Source organism: Coffea arabica, chromosome 7c (assembly GCF_036785885.1).
Source record: "Coffea arabica cultivar ET-39 chromosome 7c, Coffea Arabica ET-39 HiFi, whole genome shotgun sequence".
NCBI classification, from domain to species: Eukaryota; Viridiplantae; Streptophyta; class Magnoliopsida; order Gentianales; family Rubiaceae; genus Coffea; species Coffea arabica.
This window is the reverse complement of record NC_092322.1, coordinates 18,289,390-18,312,515: the sequence shown is the minus strand read 5'-3', so window position 1 is coordinate 18,312,515 and position 23,126 is coordinate 18,289,390. Positions and strand designations below refer to the sequence as shown.

Genomic DNA, 23,126 nt, shown 5'->3' with positions numbered 1-23,126 from the left:
TGCTCCTCCTTCTCTCCTCTCTGACGGCTCTTACTCTAGGGAGGCAGACGAAAGAAGGTAAGGCTAGGGTTATTTTTTCTGTCTAGGGTTTTAATAAAATCCTCAACCTAGCACTACTTACTAGTAGGTGGCTTGGGCCAAAGTTTTTTTTTTTTTTTTGTTTAATAGAACCCCTTAGCCCATCCTACCGTTACTTTATTTTATTATTTCTTTTTACATAAAACTTTATCTTTTTAATTAATTGGAAAAATTACAATAATGCCATAATAAAATAGGGGCCAAAAATCGCGGGTTTCACAATTATGTTTTGCCTATCTAAAATGTTACTAATAGCTCTGTCTTGTTCAACATCTGGTATTATGTCTCGATGATTTATTCTTGCATTGCCTTTCATTTTAATCAATAAAAGTTATCCATAGGAAAAAGTTTACAATGAGCTTCTTGATGAAACATTTGGTCAACAAATTCAACACAAAAAACTTGATTTGTAGTGTAGGAAAACACAATAGACCACACCTAAAGTAACAAAATAATGTTTTCAAATTTCAATTAGATTATGATTTTTCTAATATAAATTTGTTAACTCCTACATTAGATGGATAGATGTCACTTGCATTAAAGGGTTTTCTCTTTACAAGTTTACAGTAATAGTTTATCAAGTCATATTAGATCCTATTATAACATTTTTTTGTTTATTATGCACGATGGCTTCACAATAGTTTTACCTTAAATAATTGTACATTTGAGAGTAGTTTGCATATGAAACTTTCCTAATATACAAATTTTTTGTCATATCACTCCTATTTTGTGAATATCTCTTATTTTAAAGGGTGTTATGTGCATGCATCGTTATGTGATTGAATTAATATTAAATTTCTTTCTAGAATATATTTTTTGAACTCTTTCTACTAGGTAAATTAGGTAGATAGAAAGTTATGAAACATTTATTGGAATATGAAAATTGAACGAGAACATATGTGGGTGTTACTCCCTATAGGCTATTCAAAATTATACTCTTTAAGTTTAATAATATACTCTATTCTTAGACATAAAGAAATATTAAGGGTGCATTTGATAAAACTGAAATTTGAAAACTGAAGTCTGAAATTTGAAACCTGAATCCATTAAATTATTGAATTGTTAAGCATTAAATCTAATACATTTGAATGCATATCACATTCAATGAAAAGTGAATAGCTTATTATTTAATTTTGGAAGCAAGTTTTGTCTAGAAATTCAGTGCTACTTAATTAATTCAGATGTTCAATTTTTGGTTATCAAATGATCTAAATATGTTAAGATCTGAATCCATTAGGTTTAAGTGCTGAATTGAATTATCAAACAGTGCCTAAATAAACCCAAATTAAGGTGGTAAAAACTATAATTATGATATTGTGTTATATAAATCTTGTGCAATTACCGAGTAAAACATTTTTAATTTATTGATTCATTGAGATATTTATAAGTATTAAACAAATGTGTTACTAATTTTTGCTAGAGCCAACAATGAACACAATAACAAGAAAAATGACAAAAAAAATCTTGCTCGTGAAGTCAAGAATTAGGCTAATAAATCTCTAGTAGCAATTGGTTCGAATATAAAAAGAAAAGGGCAAAAAAGTTGATAAAGTTTTATTAATCTAAACAATTTAGAACCACCAATTATTGATAGAAAAGACAAACTAATTGAACTTTGAAATGAAGCAAAGGGACCTAATGGAGAGCCCTCCTTCCAGCATTAAATAATAGAGGAAAAGAGAACTTCATCTCTTCTTTAGTTGATGTAAATGTGGATATCAAAATGAATCTCAAATGTTTGATTTCATATTTCATCATTCATTATATGCTCTTTAGTACTTGTTAAATATGTTACTATTCCTCTTTCCTACCTAAGATTTGATATTGTATCTCTTACGCTCATTCTTTGCCTATTATTTTTACTATGAAAAATTGAGTCGTGGAAGAAAAGTTTATCAATGTGTTCTTGACAAAACTTTCAGTGAGCAAATCTAGTAATAGAAACTCAATTTTCTTTATAAAGTAGTAAATTCATAAAGTCTGACAAGTAAGGGAAAACAGTTGGACAATCCACAAGAAGGAAGGTAATGTACTCAAATTTCAAATACACATTGATTCCCTAATATGGATTTGTTGGCTCCAAGAAAGGATAGATAAATTTATCTTGCATTTACAAAGTGTATTACAGGGTTTTTATCTATACATTAACAGTTTATTAGGTCACGTTAGGTCCCATTATAATATTCCTCAATTTATCATATTTGCTAGCTTTCTAAAGGTTTTCAAGATAAATGGTTGTGCATTTGAGAGTAGTTTGGATATCTAACTTCCTAGTTGCAGAATTTTCTTTATATCGCTCAGGCTTTGCAAATAGCTCTGTATCTGAAAGGTTTCCATATTGATGTCCTATGATGTTATTAGATTTCATATTCAAAATTTTTTAAAATATGTACTTTCTGAACTCTTTCTGATAAGTAAATTGGGCAACTAAAGAGTTATTTAACATTGATTTTTGCATGAAAATTGAGAGTAGTATAGATATCAAACTTTTATGGATGGTTATTCCCTTATGCATTAGAAGTCTATTTTCTTAATTTGATAATTGAACTATGTTCGTGGACATCAAAGAAAAGATTAAATATAGCCGAAAAGCGATGAAAATCCAATGATAACTATGCGTCTTAAAATTCTCTGTGCAATTTTTGTGTAAAGGCTTGCTTTCTTGTTTCTTACCTATTTCTGTTCATTGTAATATTCATTACTATTGAAGAAAAATGTAAGTAATTTTTCAAGGACATTTACAAAACAAAGAAAAGGAAAAATAGACCAGGATCTTACTCATAAAGCCAAAAACCAAGTTAATAAGCCTTCAGTAGAAATCACTTGGACGTAAAAGAGGAAGGCAAAATAGATGGTCAAGTATTATATGACCAAATGCTTCCAAAATTTCTTGTTGTCAATACTCAATAGAAAACGAGCAAGAAGTCAATCTATCTATTTAAATAAATCTTTGTGTCTAACTAGAAAGAAATCAATCTCCAATCCAAGACTAAAAGTCAAAAAGTGATGCATAATTTTAATTATAAATTTATTTACCTAACTGAACATAATAGATTTTGAAAATACATAATGTTTATCTTATTCTTATAAAGCATCTGATTTGATGACCGAGGGATGACCTGTGATCTATGTGATTTTTAGCATATGCGTTTTAAGTTAATCCTACAATTTGAAAACTTAAAATTTACATGAAAACTACTTATTTCTTTTTGTATCTTTAACATTGTCAACTGGCTTAACAAGCACAAAACCCAAGCCTAAATTGCATGGTTAGTGATATTGCTAGACCAAATATTAGCTGCTAGAGTAATTTTTTAACTCAACAACAACTTTGCCCATTTTCAGTCAAAGTCATCAATTTAGCGAAGTTGTTCTAGAGCCCATATCAATCGCCTCTTTAAATTTCAAACCTCTCAAAAATTGATTTTTATCTTCAATCTGGCCTCTTCCTTTATCTTAATTGAACCCTATCTCTCTGTCACAAACTCACAGTACTAGCTCCATCCCAATTTCAGGATAGATTGAATGTACTAACTATCAAGTTTATTGGCTATTGTAAAACTTCGTATTCTTTTGAAGTTTGGCAAAGGAAAGAACAAAAATGAAGAAAGAAAATCCAACCCTTGAACTATCAATGATTCAAATATCCATAAAACCCAACAAAATTTCTCTACATAAAAGTGAATTCTTTTCCCTATTTCTTACTATTTTGAATTGAGAAAATGTTGTTTTCTCTCTTTTCATAATGACTTTGAATAGCACATCCCCTTTGACTATACTAAGAAATAATCACTTTAATGGCTTAGGCAATAACTGATTAATTTAGGATTCTGTCCCAAACTAAATATGGTAGTGGCAGCCATGGTGGAGGTGGCAGTTAATTTCCTAGCGTAGAGATAATCAGAGATAAGAGAGTGTTTATGAAAACTGGAAGCCACAAGTGCTTTGATGAAGCATTTGTGATTAGTTAAAGAAAGGACATCGAATTTGAGAAAATAGGATTTTTGATAAAGCACGTATGTTGAAATCGGTTGACTTGAATGGTAAAAGATTATGAACACCAAACGATGAGATCTGAGACACTTTATGGGAAACCTAGATGGGGGAGGTTTGGTATGGATCCAAAAATTCTTTCAACTGAATTAATGACTTTGACTAGAGGGATAAAATTGTTCTTCACTAAAAATTGTTCTCGCATAAATACCTAATCTGGCAATATCATTAACCAATTGAATATCTTGAATTGATTGAGAGCACAAAAGTATGAACATGTTATGGTTTTTATTTTTTTTTCTTTTTAAGGAATATTCATTGTAAATAGAAAGTGTAGCATTCATTTTGTAAACAACGATAGTATCTCCTAAGAACAATATAAACCAAGCAACCAATCTCAGGCTGGATAACATATGCGCTTGACAATATTTTATGTGGCACACAAAAGGATTTGATCAACAATATCGAGCAATTCACACAACAATGCACAATGAATTCAATGACCTAGAGTACAAATATTTGACCAATATTTTTAAGGGTTATTTACATTTACCTCCCCTAAGGTTTAATCATATTACCAATTAATCCCTATAATTTGTCCAAATAACGGTCTCACCCTTTGAATGATTAAACATTTAACAAAAACCCCCTTAATGCCGAAAATGCCCTTATTGAGGCCATGTTGCATTAAAAAAAGAACATATTTTTATTTTATTAACCTTGAAGCAATCCAAAAAATAGAAAAAATTTTTTGCTTATTATTTTATAAAAACCATATATTTGCTTCCATAAATAGTTTTGAATCAATAATTATTTTAAATCTTAAAAATGAATATTAAAAATTAGATAAATTGAAAGAAAAATAAAAAAAGAAGAAATTATTTTAATTCCTGAAGTATGGTTCAAATTGAGAAAAACATGCCTTGTGCTCTCCGTAACATGCCTTGAACTACAAATTGCGAACCTCACATGGTTTTTTGCAGGGGCCACCTCCAGAGTTCAAAGCACAACCAAGTGGATTGGAAATGAATAGATGAAAGAGAAAAGGAATGACTTATAAGCTTGGGTTTGAATAACTTGGGTTAACCATTTTAAATTGGTGGATTTCGGTCCAAAAATTACTTAGACTAGCCCTTTGACCCAAGTCGTGATATTTTGCCTTTAGAAAACCAGTAGGATGCTTTAGTTCACTTACTAGATGATTAGCATTAGATGGGAAAGCACCTTCTTGCACTTTTTTATCCAAATAATTGCTATTAATGGTTGCATTTAGTCGATCAAACAAAAAAGAATTGGAATCCCATTTAGTGCCAAATAAAGAATACTGTAATATTTTTTTCAAACAGAAGACATCAAAATCCAAACAACTTCATGCTTAGCTAATGATTTAACTGGAATCATAACAATCTGCCACATAAGAGGACTTACAGATTTTACACCGGCGTGTCATATTTGTCAAGGAAATTTAGAGTATGTCACTATTGATTTGTGTTGAGGTACTGAATGAGATGCCACATAAGAGGACTCTTTACAGATTTTAGACCGGTGCTTGTGTGTTATATTTGTATAAGAAATTTAGAATAAGTCACTATTGATTTGTGTTAAGGCGAATCAAATGAAATTAAAAAAAAAAAAAAATTGGAACCCGAGGTTTTTATGGGTTTCTTTGCAGACTACAGTTCGTACAGCATTACAAGGTGAATTTGTTTGTGTTTGCTGAGCACTATAAACTGCTTTTGAATTATTAAAATTGCTCCACATGCTTCTCGGTCATGATTGGCGCATTCTGATTTGATATCCTGTTTAAGTGAGGGGCAATGAGTTTGTTTTGCTTTTCAATTTTGCTCTATTGAAGAGTATTTTATAGTGACTTCAACCAATTCAATTGCTCATCTCTCTTTCGTTCTTTTTAACTGCTGAAGAGCTTTTCAGGTAGTTCGCTAAAAGTAATGAAGTGAGATGAGCAATACTTTGACTTATTTATTCACTGTTAAAATTGTTACACGGAAAGACACAAAAGTCAAACCTCTGCAGGGAAATGCATAGAAAAAAGTTGGCACGGGGGAAGGAAAAATATACACTAATCGACTAAACTGTTTTTCATCTTTTTAAAAATTTGATTAGTTTCTACATCTAAATGGTTGGACTTGTTCCAGAATCATTGCTGCTGCTGGTATGGTTGAGAAAGAGCGAAAGAGAAGGTTAACTACGGCAACAATAAATCAGCTGGTGCAGGAAGCACTTGCTTTCAAACCACCTCCAAGGACTAGAGGTGGCAAGAGAGGACGTGTTTATTACTGCACACAGGTACTTGCACCAGAAAAAGATTTTATAAGTTGGTTTTCTCAAACTGTCATTTTTCAATCTAAATGTGTTGATGTTTAGCTTTTCTAGAAGTTTGCATATGCCACTATTCAGTCAGTTTGATGCAGCTATTGCAAGTCTCTAAACTCCGAAATTCACGGAAAAAGGGTAAGATTTGGACATTCCAGTTATAGAATGTTTGGAATTGCAGTTGAATCATTTTGCATGCTTTGTTTCAGGGGTTTGACTTGGCATCATGGTTCAAAATCGTGGTCGTGGCTCGGACTGTCCCACATTGGTGTCGCATATCGGTCGTGGTCTCCATGAGACGCAAATTTTTGAAATTTTTAATATTTTAAAATTTGTAAAAATATATGATAAATAAAAAATTAGCAAAAATAATAAAAATTCAAGTTGATTCGGAATAATTCAGGGCGGCTCGGCCATTTCTATCGGTTTGGGAGACGTCTCAACCGAGTTTTCGGCGATTCATTATTTCGGAATCATCTCGTCCCGATATCGGACCGAAAAGCCTTGATCCGATGACGGCTCGGCCGAGTCTTTGAACCATGTTTGGCATAGATAAGGTTTCTTTGACATGACAAAGTGCATCGAAATGTTTTGAGACAGTAGAATTGCTCTAGTTTTTTTATGAAACATGGCTAGAGAATTGCAAGGGATTTGTCATATGTCATATTTCGTTAGCCTTTATTGTGATGGGCCCATAAAGGAAGCAGAAAATGCATGTGATTTGTTAAGGCTTCCTACATATTCGCCACGAATTTGGAGCTACACAATTTGACCAATTTTAGTTCACAGTCACCACATCTATCAAACTTATGTGACCATGTTCGTTGATCTTATACCCAGAGGCAGCAGTTAGAACACCTACATTTGTCTTCTTTGTAAATGATGCAAAGCCATTTCCAGAGGCATACCTCAGTGACATGGAAAAGCAACTGAGATCCAGTGTAGGATTTGCAAGCAATCCTGTTCGGCATTTATGGAGAAGCAGAAGAAAAATGGAAAACGATGATAGTGAGTGTGTGTATATATATATATATATATATATCTGTCAAACTATTTATTTGTTTCTCTGTCTCATGAATTTTATGCAAGATTTCTTTTCTGCTGTGTTTTTCTGTTGTGCATTTCAAGATTATTTGACAGATTGCTTATTTTGGTTTAACCTAGGAAGGAGTAATGAAGAATATTAGATTTCAAGCAAGAAATGAGTACCGTATCCCTGTCCACACTTACTCCCTCTTGCCTTCTCCCTTCCATTCTCCTTGCATCTGTGTTTTGAATTTCATTTTTTAATTACCAAGCTGTCAAACTCATCCCTCTCTTTCCAAGCTATCTGAACAGTAACCATAAAAGGTCCTCTCATTATTGAATTGACAACTATTTCTTTCCTTCCAGATTGCCCACATAATGTTCACTGTTAGTGCAATATGTTCTGCTCCTTTTCTGTGTCTGGCACACATCACACCTTCCCACCATTCCAACAGATTCCATCTTTTCTCGTAAAGGCCATCCCATCTCATCTAATGGGTGAAAATTTCCATACTTCCTCAGCTTTTGGTCATGTAAACGGTATATGCTCAACCGGACATAAGCTCGCTAAGCAAGCAACTAACACAAAAGTCACTTTGATCATTGCATAGACTAACAAAATCTGCATGGAACCAGTGAATATGGCCCTACAATCTATCCATTAACAACAAACTCCTAGCAAAATAAAGCTCCAAAGAGTAGTTCTCTTCTTTACGAAATTAATACCTCAAAAATCCACAAAATAGTTAAAACTCACCAAATTATCAAACTTTGCATCCTATAATCAAAATTTTGTCAATCAAGTGACCCCCAACCTAATCATACAGACCACGGAAAAGAGAGAGAACATCAGCAACATTTACATTTAGAGCTGTTAAATGAAACGAGCAGCTTGAAAACTCGATAAAACTTGACTTGATAAGGCTCGAGTTCGGCTCGTTAAGTGTAGTAAACGAGTTGAGCTCGAACTCTGCTCGTTTAATTAACAAGCCGAATAAGCTCTACTCGTTTGTTATCCGAGTAGCTCGATTAGGCTTGATAAGAAAGGTTATATATGTCATTTTATAATTCAAAAATATAAAAATTAAAAATTATAAGTTTTTATTGGAGTTAATTTGCACGAGCTCGAGTTCGAGCCACATGTCCATTTGGCGAGTCGAGTCCGAGCATATTTCAAAACTCGTCCGCTTAGTCGACCGAGCACGAGCTTGGCTCGAGTTAAGCTCAGCAACCCAATACTCAGCCCGATTAACAGCTCTAGCAGCATTACATCAACTTTCTGCCTTTAGGGGCGATTTTTTTTTCTCTTTTTTTCCCCCTGATATTTGATGGAGCTTAAAAACCTATTTGAAATGTGATGCTTTTGCTTTCGTGTAGAAGTACATTCAGACCCGTTACTGCTCTCTTACATTTAAGGTTTACGTCTTTTAAGTCTCAAGCTCAATTGGCTATAACTGACTCAAATGCATTTGTTAGTCAAAGCTGAATTTTGGTTCTTTCTTTTCTTTTGTTAGTGGGAAAACTACATTCCCAAATGATCATTTAGTTGCATAATAGCATAGAGGGCAAGAAAGCTCATAAATGAATACTCGGAGCCCAGATGAAGCCTCCAGCCTCGCTGGTTGAGCTTTCTCGGACACTGTACAACCAGACTCCCCATTTGATGGAAAAACATTGGCTCCCCGAAACACTGATGATGTATGGGCAGAGCTAATAAATCAGAACAGAACCAATTACTTAATTGTAGGTTGCTCTACTCCGTTACATGATACAAGCTGAAAGTTACCTAAATTGACTCTCACCCAAAATAATTTATCAGGCTTGAATGCCTAACCCAATCAAACTAGATCGATTCCAAATTCAACAAGCAAGACACAAATCTACATTTTATATGAAAAACCCATATGCCATCCAAATTAAATGAGAACCATTTGTGAAATAAACAAAAGAACAGTATAATTTGCTGAAAAAAAACATAGAGATCTTGACTCATCTTCACATGGTAGGGCTTCATAAATACATTTGAACATGTATCCCTGCAAAAGTCGACACATAGCAGAATGTCCTCAACTCCTTGTCCAGCTTGTAATCAAAATCAGGTCCTCTACATCTCTTCATCAGAGAGTTCAAGATTGTAGACTAGTGACAACTAAATTAAACAACACAATTCAGTACAATGGACTCTTTTTATGTCGGACTCTCATGTTGAAACTTCTAAAGTAGGACTTTTTTTTACTGGATCTCCTATGCTAAATGTGAATCCAGTCAAAACTTAGATATAATTCTGTTCTTTCCAAATTACAGCTACTGCAAGTTCAGCTAAGCTACAGCCAACCTTCTATCAACAGAAATGTAGTTCTCTTGGGCAAAATTTGTTGCAGCTGGCCTCCCTGGAATAAAAATGAATTTGGTCAATTCAGTCTGCTAACTGTCTGAAGTCCAAAATACAAAGAGGTGGGCATCTGTGACCTCAGGAAGCAAATCATAAAAACAAACCACGACAGGTGTTTCAAACAGCATGCCTGTGCAGAACATGTTCCCAAGGGCCCGTTCTCATTTTATTTTATTTTATTTATTTGTTAATTTTTTGGGAATTCCATTTCCTTCAAGCAAAAAATCAGCTAATGGAATGCGCTAAGAAAAGATATACTTCCATTTTAATATCAGGTCAAACACTTCCCTCCAGACCACCCCAGGCATAAAGAGAATAGGACATTCTTGCCTGAAATCTAATATTCCTTTCAACCTCCTTCCCAGGTTAAACCAAAATAAGCAATCTGTCAAGTGTATCTTGAAATGCAAAATATATATATATAGAAAAGGAAACTTACGGAAAATTCATGAGACAGAAAAATAAATAAATAAATAAATAACCAGATATATGTATGCTTACTATCATCTTTTTCCATTTTTCTTCTGCTTCTCCATAAAAGCCGAACTGGAGTGCCTGAAAATCCTGCACTTGATCTCAGCTGCTTTTCCATGTAACGGCGATATGTCTCCGGAAATAGCTTTGCATCATTTACAAAGAAGACAAATGTAGGTGGTCTAACTGCTGCCTGTGAATAAGATCAACATAGCTACATAAGTTTGATAGATTGGGTTAATGCAAATAAAATTGGTCAAATTGTTTAGCTTCAAATTACTGGTGAATTTCTAGGCAGCCTTAACAAATCACATGCATTTTCCACTTCATTAATGCGTCCAACACAATAAAGGCTAATGAAATATACCAAATCATATGACGAATCCCTTGCAGTAGAGTCTTTCTCTAGCCATGTTACATAAAAAACTTAAGCAATTCTACTGTCTTAAAACATTCCGATGTACTTTGTCGTGTCAAATAAACCTTATCTATGCTAAGTTAAACCCCTGAAACAAAGGATACAAAATGATTCAACTGCAATTCCAAACATTCTACAACTCAAGTCCAAATCTTTCCCTTTTTTCATATGGAATTCCTGATGAACTTCAGAGTTTAGAGACTTCAAACTTCTAGCAAAGCTCGACATCAACACATTTAGATTCAAAAATGACAGTTTTAGAAAACCAACTTATAAAATCTGTTTTGGTGCAAGTACCTGTGTGCAATAATAAACACGTCCTCTCTTGCCACCTCTAGTCCTTGGAGGTGGTTTGAAAACAACTGCTTCCTGCACCAATTGATTTAGTGTTGCTGTAGTTAACCTTCTCTTTCGCTCTTTCTCAACCATACCAGCAGCATCAATGATTCTGAAACAAGTCCAACCATTTAGATGCAGAAACTAATCAAATTTTTAAAAAGATGGAAACCAGTTTAGTCGATTAGTACTTTTTTCCGTGCAGTTCCCTTCAGAGGTTTCACTTTTGTATCTTTACATGTAACAAAATTTTAACAGTAAATAAATAAGTCAAATTATTGATTATCTCACTTAATTACTATTATCGAACTACCTAAAAAGCTCTTCTGCAGTTAAAAGGAAAGAAAGAAAGATGAAATATTCAAGATGGATGAGAAAGGAGCAATCAATTGGTTGAAGGGACTGACTTCAGTAAAAATACCCTGCAATAGAAAGCAAAATTGAAGAACAAAACAAACTCTTGTCCCTCAAACAGGATACCAAATCAGAATGCCATAATCAAGCCCGGGAAGCTTGTGGAGTAATTTTAATAATTCAAAAGCAGATTATAGTACTCAGCAAGCACAAACAAGTGCATCTTGTAATGCTCTACAAACTGTAGTCTGCAAAGAAACTCATATACACCTCAGGTTCCAAAATTTTTTTGATTTCATCTCATTCACCTCAACACATATCAATAGAGACATACTCTAAAATTCAGAGACAAATATGACAAACGAGCACAGGTGCAAGATCTGTAAGAGTCCTCTTATGTGGCAGATTGTCATGATTCCAGTTAAATCATTTGCTAATCATGAAGTTGTTTAGAATCAGACATAGAGTCCAGTGAAAAATAATGATAATTCAGTTTACCTTTATAAAACCAATCTACATACATCCGATTTTAATAACGTTGAATAGCACAAGTATTTTCCAAGTTCCAAGCTTTCAACTATTTATCAAGTGATAATTCTGTAACTTTAATTCAAACTTGTTCATGAAGTTCCCAAAGATATACAGGAGTCAAGAAACTCTCATCAAGATAGCTCAAGATCATACTTGTCAACACTATGCCCAGCTATTGCAGTACAGTACACGATAGGTGCCCAGCTGAGAAGACGGAGCTTATCTCTTACATCTTGCTCATAATAAGTTGCAGTTTGCTGATTTTTGTTCGGAATTGTGTCCCACTTGTTCACAACAATCAGGCAACCCTTCCCTTCTCTCTCTATCCTTTCAGCGATCTTGTAATCCTAAAAAATTCACACAATAAACTGTTTTCTGTTTCAAAAAGGTTTTTTACAGTTCATGAATCTCAAAGTCAGCGAGTCCAATATACTTACATTGATATTTAACAAAACAAGCAGTTAAGCTTATATAGTCAAAAGCCAGTCACCCATGAGAACAAGATGTTGACCATTGAAAGGAAAACACAACTCCATAAAGATAGAAACAGTAAATTACACTAACCTCCCCTCTTGTTTTAGAAAAGGCAGAGGCCTCTCCTCTAGATTGAGAAAATAACAGGAACCTCCGCTCTTATTTGTCATATAAATAAAAAACGTCGAATATGGTTAACAAATGAACGGCATATAACAAGTGTAGTCACATATACAAAAAATTTTCCAAAAAAAATGCCTTTAAATTTACAATTTTAATGTTTATTGCAAAATTTTACTTTTAGACAAGTGATATAATAGCACAACCCCAGCCTCCATAACACACACATGCCAATCCCATTCTCAACTCTATCCGTCTGCCACTACTCCACCCAATAAAAACCAAATTCAAACATCTCAATTCAATTTGCTTTAGATGTAATTAATCTGAAGGAATCTTAAGGTTGATGCAACATTCGAACGTCAAGCTATTGTTGTGAACTATATACAAACTTCAATAATCAGCATAACTCACATTTCAATTTTTGATATTTTCATTTATTTTCAGTTTGACCAGCTTGTTCTACAACCAGCTACAGGGGTTTTTCCGAAGTGCTATTCACATAGAATAAAGAAATCTGTGGTGTTTCCTTATTTGATGGAAGTATAATTGCATTTGTTCTTCTTTTGACACTATAACATAATTTGCCACCTTTATGGAATTGAAAAAACAAATAAAAATTTATTGCATTTAATTTGACGATCAGCACCTATTTTTCTTTATTGGGTTCCTGGCAACATGGGAAGAAGACGTGAACATGGTGAAGGTAAACTTGTCTTAATATATTTTACATCAATAATGTTGGATGCAAAACATATGCAGGGAAGGTCCTTGTTATTTCACAATCTGGAGGGGCTGTCTTATGTCTTCTGTAGAAACTAGAGGGGAGGTCAGCATTATTTATTCAAGTAAAAACAAATACAAGCAACCAATTTAATGTTGGAGAAATTGCGAAAAAGTGGAATAGATAACCATTGTTAGGTAATAGTCATTTGCTATATTCCTAAGATGTCTTTCCTCTATAAATATCTGTGGTAATAGCTTTAGGAAGATGGGAATCTCCAGAAGAAAGTTTTCGGGAGACTTTCTTTTTCTGTTAGGTGTGACGCCTAGGTTCTCCCCCTCCTGTCTCCTCCCTCTTCTGCTTCTTCCCTAATTTCTGCCGGCCTTCTAATTCTCAAATTTTAGTCACATATATTTTCCAACTTAGAGCTCTCCAAACTATCCAGTTAACAAACCAAATTGTCAACGAAAATTCAATCAATTCCAGTAAACAAAATTAGCAGCAAAACACAGCAATACTTGGGAGGTTTAAGCTCCAAGACCATTTAATCCATTTATGGGAAACTGAGTACTGAGGTGAGCTTCAAAAAGAAACAATTGGTCTGTGGCTATAGGGGCATTATGTGACCTACTAATGCATAAGATTAGGATGAATATAAGAACTATTTTATGTGTTAAAGTGCTATACTGATCACCCAACGAAGGAAAAGTTTCTTTGAATGTTCAATTAGGTAACTTGTGCTGTTTAATAGAGTTGCATCTATTTGATGGTGAAAAGCAGGAGAAAAAGATGAATTCATTGCTTCTTGAAACATTTCACAATTTTTTTAAGACTGACCACCATTACCATAACAATCAACTAATCACTTCGTTTCTCTTTCTTCTCATAATAAGAAAATAAAAGTGACTGCTGACACAAAATGAAAAATTAACTAGTATAAGAACCTAGTGGACTAATTCCTGCCTTAGATTGCTGATTTTGGTTTTTGGTTGAACCCCCTCATAACAAGGGATAATGGATAAGAAAAGGATCCTGCCATCAATTCTTAGGCCCTTCGTTAGGAATTGAACCTTTTGATGGTGAAGACAACAGTGCACTTGAGAATATCTTTTGGACTTTGGACTTTGGACTTTGAACGTATTAGTTACTCTTCTTTCTAAGAAGTTAAGTATTGTGTGACTTCGTATGTCAGTAATTTTAGTATTTGTCTAATTGACCTAAAAGACTGTTAATGGTAACAATGGTAAAATTGGACCAGTAGGAGACCATTCAAACCAACTCATTATAATATTCCAATACAGAATAGCTTTGAACAGTGGCGGAAACAGGAAAGCTAATTATCAAAGTTGCATCTATCTGCTCTCTCAAACCAACGCACCATCACCAAAACCAATAAAAACCCTGAAATGTATCGTAATCTACCTGTTCCGTAATACAAGCCATGGCTTCAATCACAATAGCCACAACATCAGAACGACGAATGGCACGGAATGCTCGATTAACTGATAAAGCCTCTGTGGTGCTGCCCGATGAAGCTACAGCTACCCTTCTCCTTATACCAGCCGTGTCAATCAGCCGAAATTTCTAGAGAAAATGGGAAACTATAAATCTCCTCCACTGACAAGAAAAACACAAGAAAGAACAGTACAATAATCTACTTTCTCAAGGATTTCTAACGCAGCAAATTTTCGAAGTAATTAGATCATTTGGGAAAATTTGAAGTGCAACTGTAAGCTCCAAAAATAAAGTACTGAAGATAATATTGAGGGAAAAAATAAGACCAATTTCCTTCACAAATTTGAATTATGTTGACTAACAACACTAAAAGTTCTAAGGTAGATGGTGCTCACTGAAGCAAGTAGATCCTGAATTTCACAAAGTGGTTGAAAATCTAATGCCAGAGAGAAAAGCAAGCTAACTATCAACCATCAGCAAACCATGACAAATATTGAACTTGGCATTTGTCTTGCAAGGAAGGCATTTATTTTTCTTTGCACTCATCCTAAAAGAACTTCTGCTTTCATGAAGAAAGACGAGGAAGACAATAAATAATTGCCTCAATGTGAGGAAAGAAGATTCCCAAATTTCAACATTTTCTTTTTCTGTTTCTACTAAATGTAATTGATGATTGATTCAGGATCAGACATGCTCCAGGTGGCAAACATAGGCCATCAAAGCAATTCCAACCAATGACAGATGGAAAAAACTATTTTGGAATCAAAACTTGTACTCATTACCAGTATAGGAATAATTAGGGGCAAGCAGTGCATATAAAAGACAGACAGGAAAGCTATCGTAATCCATGTAACTGACTATTTTGTGCATGTATGGAGAAAAAAAAATCTGAAATTATCTTGGAATAGAAGATCTCTCAAATATCAACCCTGAAAGAAACAAGTATCCAGCATAATGTTTAAGCTTTGTACTAGCACATTTTTCATCTGAAAATCAATTTAGCTAATCCTACATTGCAATATGTCAAGCTGACAAACCTGGCCATCAGGTCCAGTGAACTCCGTATCAATAGCATCACGTGTTGTTCCACTTACTGGGCTAACAATTGTTCTGTCCTCTCTGACTAAGGCATTCAAAATACTACTTTTACCAACATTTGGTCGGCCAACAATTGCAATTGCAGGAACAAAATCTTCTTTCCCTTCAACATCAGCATAGTCCTGTGAAGTGACATCACAAGATCAACCAACTATTCCAATTATTTTTCATATATTTAGTGATAAAAAGATATTAAACATTGTTCAGCCATCCATGACAGAACTTTAGATTGTTCTCGGATCTAAGGCACTACTAAAGCTCAAGTCCAAAAATAGCTACTTGTTCAATTTAAAGAGCACTGGATTTTATACTTACACACTTCAAAAATTGAAGCCAAGTTTCTCCAATTAGAGGAGAATGATGCAGAATCTGAAGACTTTATTTGAAGTTTTACTGAAACTTAACTCTTTAATTCTCACACCTAAAGCACTACCAAACTCCAGCTCAAAAGAAGCTGCTTGCTCAATTTTAGCTATTTCAAGCTACACTAGCTTTTGAGTTACTTGTATGACTCATCCACTTCCAGCTCTTTTTTTGTTGTTATTTCCTAAGGACTCTGGTCAAATGCTTAGGATTTAGGCTCATTTGTTTAAATAGCCAAGCTGATGCACTAAGCAGATTTCTTCCTAGTGAACTAAAATCAACCAGTGGCCATAATGTCGATCTCCATTACAAACGGCGATGTCACTTATTGTCAAAGAAAACTTTTAGCAGAAATAAAATTTACATTTCAGATTATGCACAACACCATGAAGGCGCAATTCCTTGCCGTGACTCCTAGTAGTCCCTAGACGTAATTGCCAGATTCCCTTTTATTCAGTTTCCATTTATTTAAAATTAGATTCAGTCTTTAAATCCGAGAAGTCCAGCTGGCAAAGACAATAAATAGCAACCCATGCAATGACAGAACTGTCACTACAGAACCCTACTTTTCAAAAGCTTTACTTGATAACTTCCCATGTAAATTAAAGAAAAAAAATATTTACCACCCAAACTATACACAGAACTGCTTTCAGTTGAAAATATCTGAAAACAGCAGTCCTTTGTCCACTCTAAACAAAAAACCTTCAACAAAAAATTCTCTAGATAAAATTCTTCATTGTTCATTATAATTTGACTCAATTTATATCTATTATTCAATCTATTTTACACCAGTCCCACAAAAACAAATCAACTTGCAAAATATCATAATTTACCATGAAAAAATGAGAATCAAAGTCAAAGTAACCAATTTTTTCTCTATAAAATCAAATGACGAAAAAAGCCACCAAGCTTTCCAAGAAAAAGAAAAAGAGGACAGATAAACTAAGCCCATCTCAAGGTAATAAAATAACATTTGTGCAACATGTGATTAACTCACATCATTTCCAACATATTTGATTCTTAACAATGAAACAAACATATAATGAGAAAAAAACAATTATGGCATCATATGCAATACAAAGCACGTTAGCCAATGAAAGAGACGGTGCAACAACTTTCTGATACTACTAAAAGGGTACCTCAATTTTCTCTAATCCTGAGCAAATAAAATCAAGAAGTTCTCCGGTCCCAGTACCTGATATAGCAGATATAGGAAGTGGCGAAAACCTAGTAAATCAACCAGATCAGTGCTATCATCCATGCAAAACAGATTAAATGAATAATAAATCAGACCATACACCATATTCAAGTCCTTAACAACAGATGCTAACACAGAAGTAGCAGAAAAAGGATATATACAAGGCAACAAAAGTTTGAAAAAACCTCAGTTGAACTGGAAATAGCAGATAACAAATATAGATTTCTATGCAAACATCAGATATCAAGAAGCAAAACCATAACAGAGCATGCTAACTCTTTTACTTATCCAGGAATTTAGACTCTATATGACAAGGCTAGTTCCCCCCAACCCCCCCCCCCTCCAAAAAAAAGAAACCAATAAGACAACATCTACACTATTTCTATGCTCTCTTACTCTAACGAGAAGGGGCTAGAGGGTGAGAATACATCTAGACCAGAAGGGTTCACTAGTGCACCTCCTCAGGAATTTTAATTGGAAGAGTGGGATCTTGGACACAGGGCGGACAGCCAAGGGAGGGCTTTTAAATCCCTTCTGGTAGAAAACTTAACAAAGGCAAGTTGGTTAGGGATGGTATCAATGGATTGGCATTTTTGTTTCGTATCAAGCAACTGAAACACAGACCTGATGACATCCATTGCGAAGAAAAAGCCCTTTACATGACTATAATTTTTGTTTCTCAAATCTTTTTCAATTGCCAAAATATTTCAGAACTGAAGTATACCAAGTATGCAGACATAAAGCAGACAATTTTTTCAGAACCACTGGAGTTCAAAAATGAGAAAAGGAGTTTATATGACTCATCTAAGGACTGGTTGCCTTCAAAAAGCAAAATGGATTATGTGATGGTCAAAATTTGCTCCTGGAAAATTGAAACAGTTACTTGCATTTGCTCTGAATTCATTTTTAGTTGCAATGATAAAAGGCTCCATTTTTGGGGAGATATGTTGCCACTCTTCACACAAAGCTTTTAGAGAAAGCTGAAAATAAACTAGCCTTTTTTACCATTTCCTACACATTAAATCAGAATAAAACTGACTCCATAAAAGTAAAAGTAGGTATATGTGCTTCAATTCCGCAAACTCTAAGCAAGGAAGGTGACACTCACCCTAAAGACCAAAACTCTGATGCTTGCATGCTACCTTTTCTTGGAGATTCACACTTGTTCACTGCAAGAATAATATGCTTGTGCGAGAACTTCTTTCGTAACCAATCTCCTATTTCAACATCAGCAGCAGTGAGACCTGCCTGTTGAGAGTTTATTACTTTGTCTGCCCACAAACAAACAAGGGTTGCTTGCTTAACAATATAAACCAACTATTGTCCTCCAGACCACCATTCAGAAATAGTTTCAGCAAGCATGTTGTTCAAATCCGCTTCATTTACAAATACAATTTCTTTGACAGAAAGAAGCACAAAAGAAGAAAAGCAAATTACCTACTATATCAATTATGAAAACCAGAATTTTGGACTATACCTGGCCATCAACAAGAAATATGATGACAGATGATTCCTCCACAGCAAAAGTGGCTTGTTTCTCAATCATTGACGGCATCCTGGCGACAGCAGCCTCCCTAGAGGCAAGTGGTATGCCTTCCATACCAATGGTCGTTGAGATAGCCAATTCTTCCATAACATCATCGTGCAACTTGGAAATGGTAACCACGCCTCCTGTATCTATGACCAAAAATTCATAATCTCCCCAAAAGGATCTACCATACAAACGATCCCTAGTAACCCCGGGTTCATCCACCACAATGGCCTTGTTTCCCTGAAGAAAATACTAATTAACCACATAGAATGCAATTTTTAAAATGAGAAGAAAGAACTGCTCAAACTCCATACGCAGAAGCATTCACAGTCAAGTAATAGCAGCTTTAAATTCTGTTTCCAGTGAACCAGTAGACTTAGCAATATGATACAAGGATGATGGTATACCCCCACAAGGCGGTTAAACAAAGCTGATTTACCAACATTTGGCCTTCCAACAATCGTAACCCTGGGAAGCAGATGATCAGGGATCTGCAGATGCAATTGGTTTAATTAGATCAAAAAATTGAAAGGAAAGCAATCAATGTTCAATTTCAGTCAGTAACAGCTATCAAGTAATGGAAAAGATGAAAAATAAACATAATCTTCACCAAATTTATTGGAGTCAGCAGCCCATCCCTAAATCTCAGCATTCAAATATTTCACCATAAACTGACACTAAACTATGACAAAAATTCACAATGGTCCATTGGACAGAACACAACTGTTCTCTGAACTTCTTTGCTACAATCTATTCACTTTAACTTTTAGTAATCCATTTACGATGCCACTGCTCACCTTAATATGTTTCGTTCTTTTATCCGGGTTAAGATTTCTTTCCACTTATAGAAAATGATCAGAAGATTTCCAGCCTATAAAGCTACACAACTGACTGCAAAATATTGTAAGCTACACATGCCAAACAACACTGCTTCTCTACAACTTCAAAATTATATAAGTATCAAATTGTTCCAAAATCAACTTGTGCAACCCTATATCAGTATATATGCTCAATCTATCTTTTTGTAAAAAATATTAGCAATTCTCTTTCCAATAATCCTGTGATTTAGAAGCCATCAAAATCACTTGAAGTCCAATCTACTACTAAAATTGAAACAGAATTTTATGAGAAGAAAAGACAATTCCTGATCTGAGTGCCATCAGTTGACCACAAGAAAACTACTGAACAGAATATTGTGGTGAATTAGATTTTTCCTTTTGGATTTACTTCTTGAAAAATCAGTACTCGAAACCTCCCTTATATTGTGCAAACTTTTACATGTTTTCAATCTGAAACTTCAACCCAGTAAAAGGGGGGTAAAAAAAAAAGGAAGAACGTGAGAAAAAGGATTAAAGAAGACATCAAGAACAACATAAACCGGGGATACTAGTCTCACATAAAGATGGTAAATACTAACATTTTTAGCACTGCTTTTATGCTTTCTCCTCTTTATGCTAGTTTCCTTTTGATCAACAGGATCATCCTCTGAAATAAACAAAGTCAAAGGTACGTCAACAAATGAGACCAAAATAGGTACCCAAAGACAAAAGAAAGACGTAAAGCATCAGTATATCCTGGATGACGATTTCAGCAAAAGCATCTATCAATGTGATTAGATGAATGAGAAAAATTACAGATGACCAGCTTCAAGGCTTCAAAAGATATATAACTTTAACCAGGAAGGCTTCAAGTTTTATTCAATCTGAATCCATTACATCTCCAAAGTGTCTAGCTTCAGCATGGTCTCAGAACCATTACTAATTGTTAAATCTGGCCTGGCGTACATTTAATAAAACTGAAGTTTGAAAACTGAAGTCTGAAATCTGAAGTCTGAATCCATTAAGTTATTGAATTGTCAAGTATTAAATCTAATACATTTCAATGCATATCACATTAAATGATAAGTAAATAGCTTATAACTTAATTTTGGGAGCAAATTTTGCCTAGAAAATTCAGTGCCACTTAATTAATTTAAATGTTCAATTTTTTATTATCAAATGGTCTGAATATGTTAAGATCTGATTCCATTAAGTTTAAGTGTTGAATTGGGTTATCAAACAAGACCTTAGAATCATTTCTGTTTGTAACTAGTCCTATTTTCTATATCAGAGCTGTATTTCCTCATTGCAGTCCTAAAGAGCAAGAAACAATTAGGTAAAATTGAATTTTATCGTTCTCTAGTCAGCTTCAATGAAACACGTTCTTAAAAAAAGGTAGTAACTGTTTTCTCCACTATAGTTCTTGGAGAAACTGATAAGAAAATGAGAAACAGCAGGGAAGTGTTCTTTTCTCCATCCACTGTCGCCCCGTCCATTGAAGTGGAAAGTCAGGATACTTTCCTATAGCCAAAGTTAAGGAGTCAAAAAGAACCATCTGTAGTGCAACCCTAATCCATAGTAAAAATTTATCCTTTAAACTCTACTTTTGAAAGAAACAACTGCAGAACAGCAGGAAAAAATGCAGACAACAACCATGTACTTTCTCCATCCAACCTTTAAACTGAATCATAGTAGCCCTAAAGAAATCAATACATGTAATATAAGGTTGAGATTTTGCAAATAATTGAGCACAGATTTCACCCGAGCCGACCAGATACGTTTCCCTACCCAATGCTTTGTTTTAATGTTTTTTGGCAGTCAGAACTAGAGGAAAATGAAAAGCAAAACGGAAACAACACCACTTGAACCATCTATTTAACTCAAACTAGATTAAAACCAAAAATATTGCCTAAATGAACATAAAGCTAACAAACAATAATAGGGATTAGAAAAGGGGAAGAAACGAGGAGGGGGTGTGAGGGAATGAGAGAGCAGAATATAAGAGATGAAAATCCTAAGTGAAGAATGAGAAAGCAGAACATAAGAGATGAAAATCCTAAGTAAATGCAGAAACTAATCAGGTCTTCCATTTGGTTAGCCACTTTGCCACATAAAAGGACTTAAACTGCATCAAGTAAAAGCTAGTTAACTATTTATAGAAAATTCACAAACTATACTCTTTGTGTGAAATACTAAAAATAAACCATAAAACCAACCAGCGAAATCCTATAACAGAATAAAAAATTTCCCACTTCTATTTCAACTCTTCTTGCTCTGCATAAGATACAGAATATTTGAAACAATTTTCTGTAGAACTGATGTTTCATTTTTATTTATTTTATTATCTAAATAATAACAACAACAACAACAACAACAAATTTTACCTTTTATTCAAGATGTAGTAAATCCCGTGAAATTCGTAAATTACATAATGCTACTCTTAGATTTAACATATTGAATTCCAAACCAAAAAGAAAGGCCGGCTTTTATCCAGCAGCATTCACGTCGTATTAAGGCTCATTTAATCCCCAAACAGAGCTCATCGTCTTCTTTTGCGCTTTATTAGAAACTAAAATTAGTAACTTCGAAAATGCATTATCCTTCAATCTAAACACAAATTTTGGTGCTCTTCATCACTATTTTTTTCTTTTCCCTCCTCTTCTCTCATCCAAACCAAAAACAAAAACAAGAAGAATAAAACCAACAATGAAGGAAAAAATGAAAAAAAAAACCTATGGTCAATTGACGAGACAAAGCGTCGGAGAATTCTTTAACAGCGAATTTGGCTTCGACTTCCATTGATTCAACATTGAAGCTCTCGTCGTCAACGTCAGACTCATCCGACAACTTATTATCCTCTTCTTCGAAATCTTTGGGGCCGGAGACCTGTGAGTCCCTGCAGAAAAGGTTCGGGCGGTTGCCGGTGCGGCAAAAAGGCCGGTGGTGGAGGTGGTGGTGGCTGGAGATGGCGGTGGGGAGAGGAAACGAAAAGGGAGAGTGGAGAAAGACAGAAGTAGTCGGAGATGAAGAATTCGATGAAAATGGTGGGCCTGGAGAAAGGGATTTCGCTTTAGAAAGAGAAATTGAAGCGCAGAGCTCTGAATAGGACATGATTATGGTGAGATTGAGAGAGAGGGAATTTGGTATGGACGAGCCTGTGAGTTTATCATGTTTATCATTTCGCGGGAAAAATCACCGATCTAGTCCCTAAACTTTTACACTTAATCCAATTTAATCCTTTAACTTTATTTTAGCGGAGAAAATGGCTAAATTTGTCCCTATACTTTTTTACTAGTGCTGATTTGATTTCGAACTTTTATTTGATTTCTAACTTTTCAACATAAGTAGATAAAGAGCCGAAGGACTGTGGTGACCTGGAGGTTTTCGTCGTCCTCTCACGTGCCACGCA

The 23,126-nt window shown here is 34.5% G+C and overlaps 1 protein-coding gene across 2 annotated transcripts; it reads right to left on the bottom strand.

The window, feature by feature from the left end:
- Window positions 1–9,370: 9,370 nt before the first annotated feature.
- LOC113697938 (uncharacterized) lies at window positions 9,371–22,922 on the bottom strand. 2 transcript variants are annotated; one of them, XM_072058367.1, is made up of 12 exons: window positions 22,450–22,922; window positions 20,317–20,384; window positions 19,307–19,390; window positions 18,846–19,139; window positions 18,477–18,616; window positions 17,366–17,420; window positions 15,747–15,929; window positions 14,677–14,838; window positions 12,090–12,283; window positions 11,013–11,163; window positions 10,325–10,490; window positions 9,371–9,821 (listed from the first exon to the last, which is right to left on the bottom strand). In XM_072058367.1, exons 1-12 carry the CDS (start codon window positions 22,826–22,828, stop codon window positions 9,751–9,753), a joined length of 1,947 nt encoding a protein of 648 aa, XP_071914468.1. In that variant the 5' UTR covers window positions 22,829–22,922; the 3' UTR covers window positions 9,371–9,750. The 2 variants fall into 2 exon arrangements, with proteins under 2 accessions (XP_071914468.1, XP_071914467.1); XM_072058366.1 differs by having other exon boundaries at window positions 17,310–17,397; window positions 22,450–22,920.
- Between the last annotated feature and the right edge of the window lie 204 nt (window positions 22,923–23,126).

Bases quoted from the DNA above. Each gene is read 5' to 3' on its own strand.
- LOC113697938 (XM_072058366.1), bottom strand. From the start codon at position 22,828: ATGTCCTATTCAGAGCTCTGCGCTTCAATTTCTCTTTCTAAAGCGAAA. The intron at 18,617-18,845 runs GTATAGTCCAAA...AACTCTCAACAG, and splicing joins TATTTCTTGTTGATGGCCAG to GCAGGTCTCACTGCTGCTGA. The intron at 10,491-11,012 runs GTACTTGCACCA...TCTTATTCACAG, and splicing joins GTGTTTATTATTGCACACAG to GCAGCAGTTAGACCACCTAC.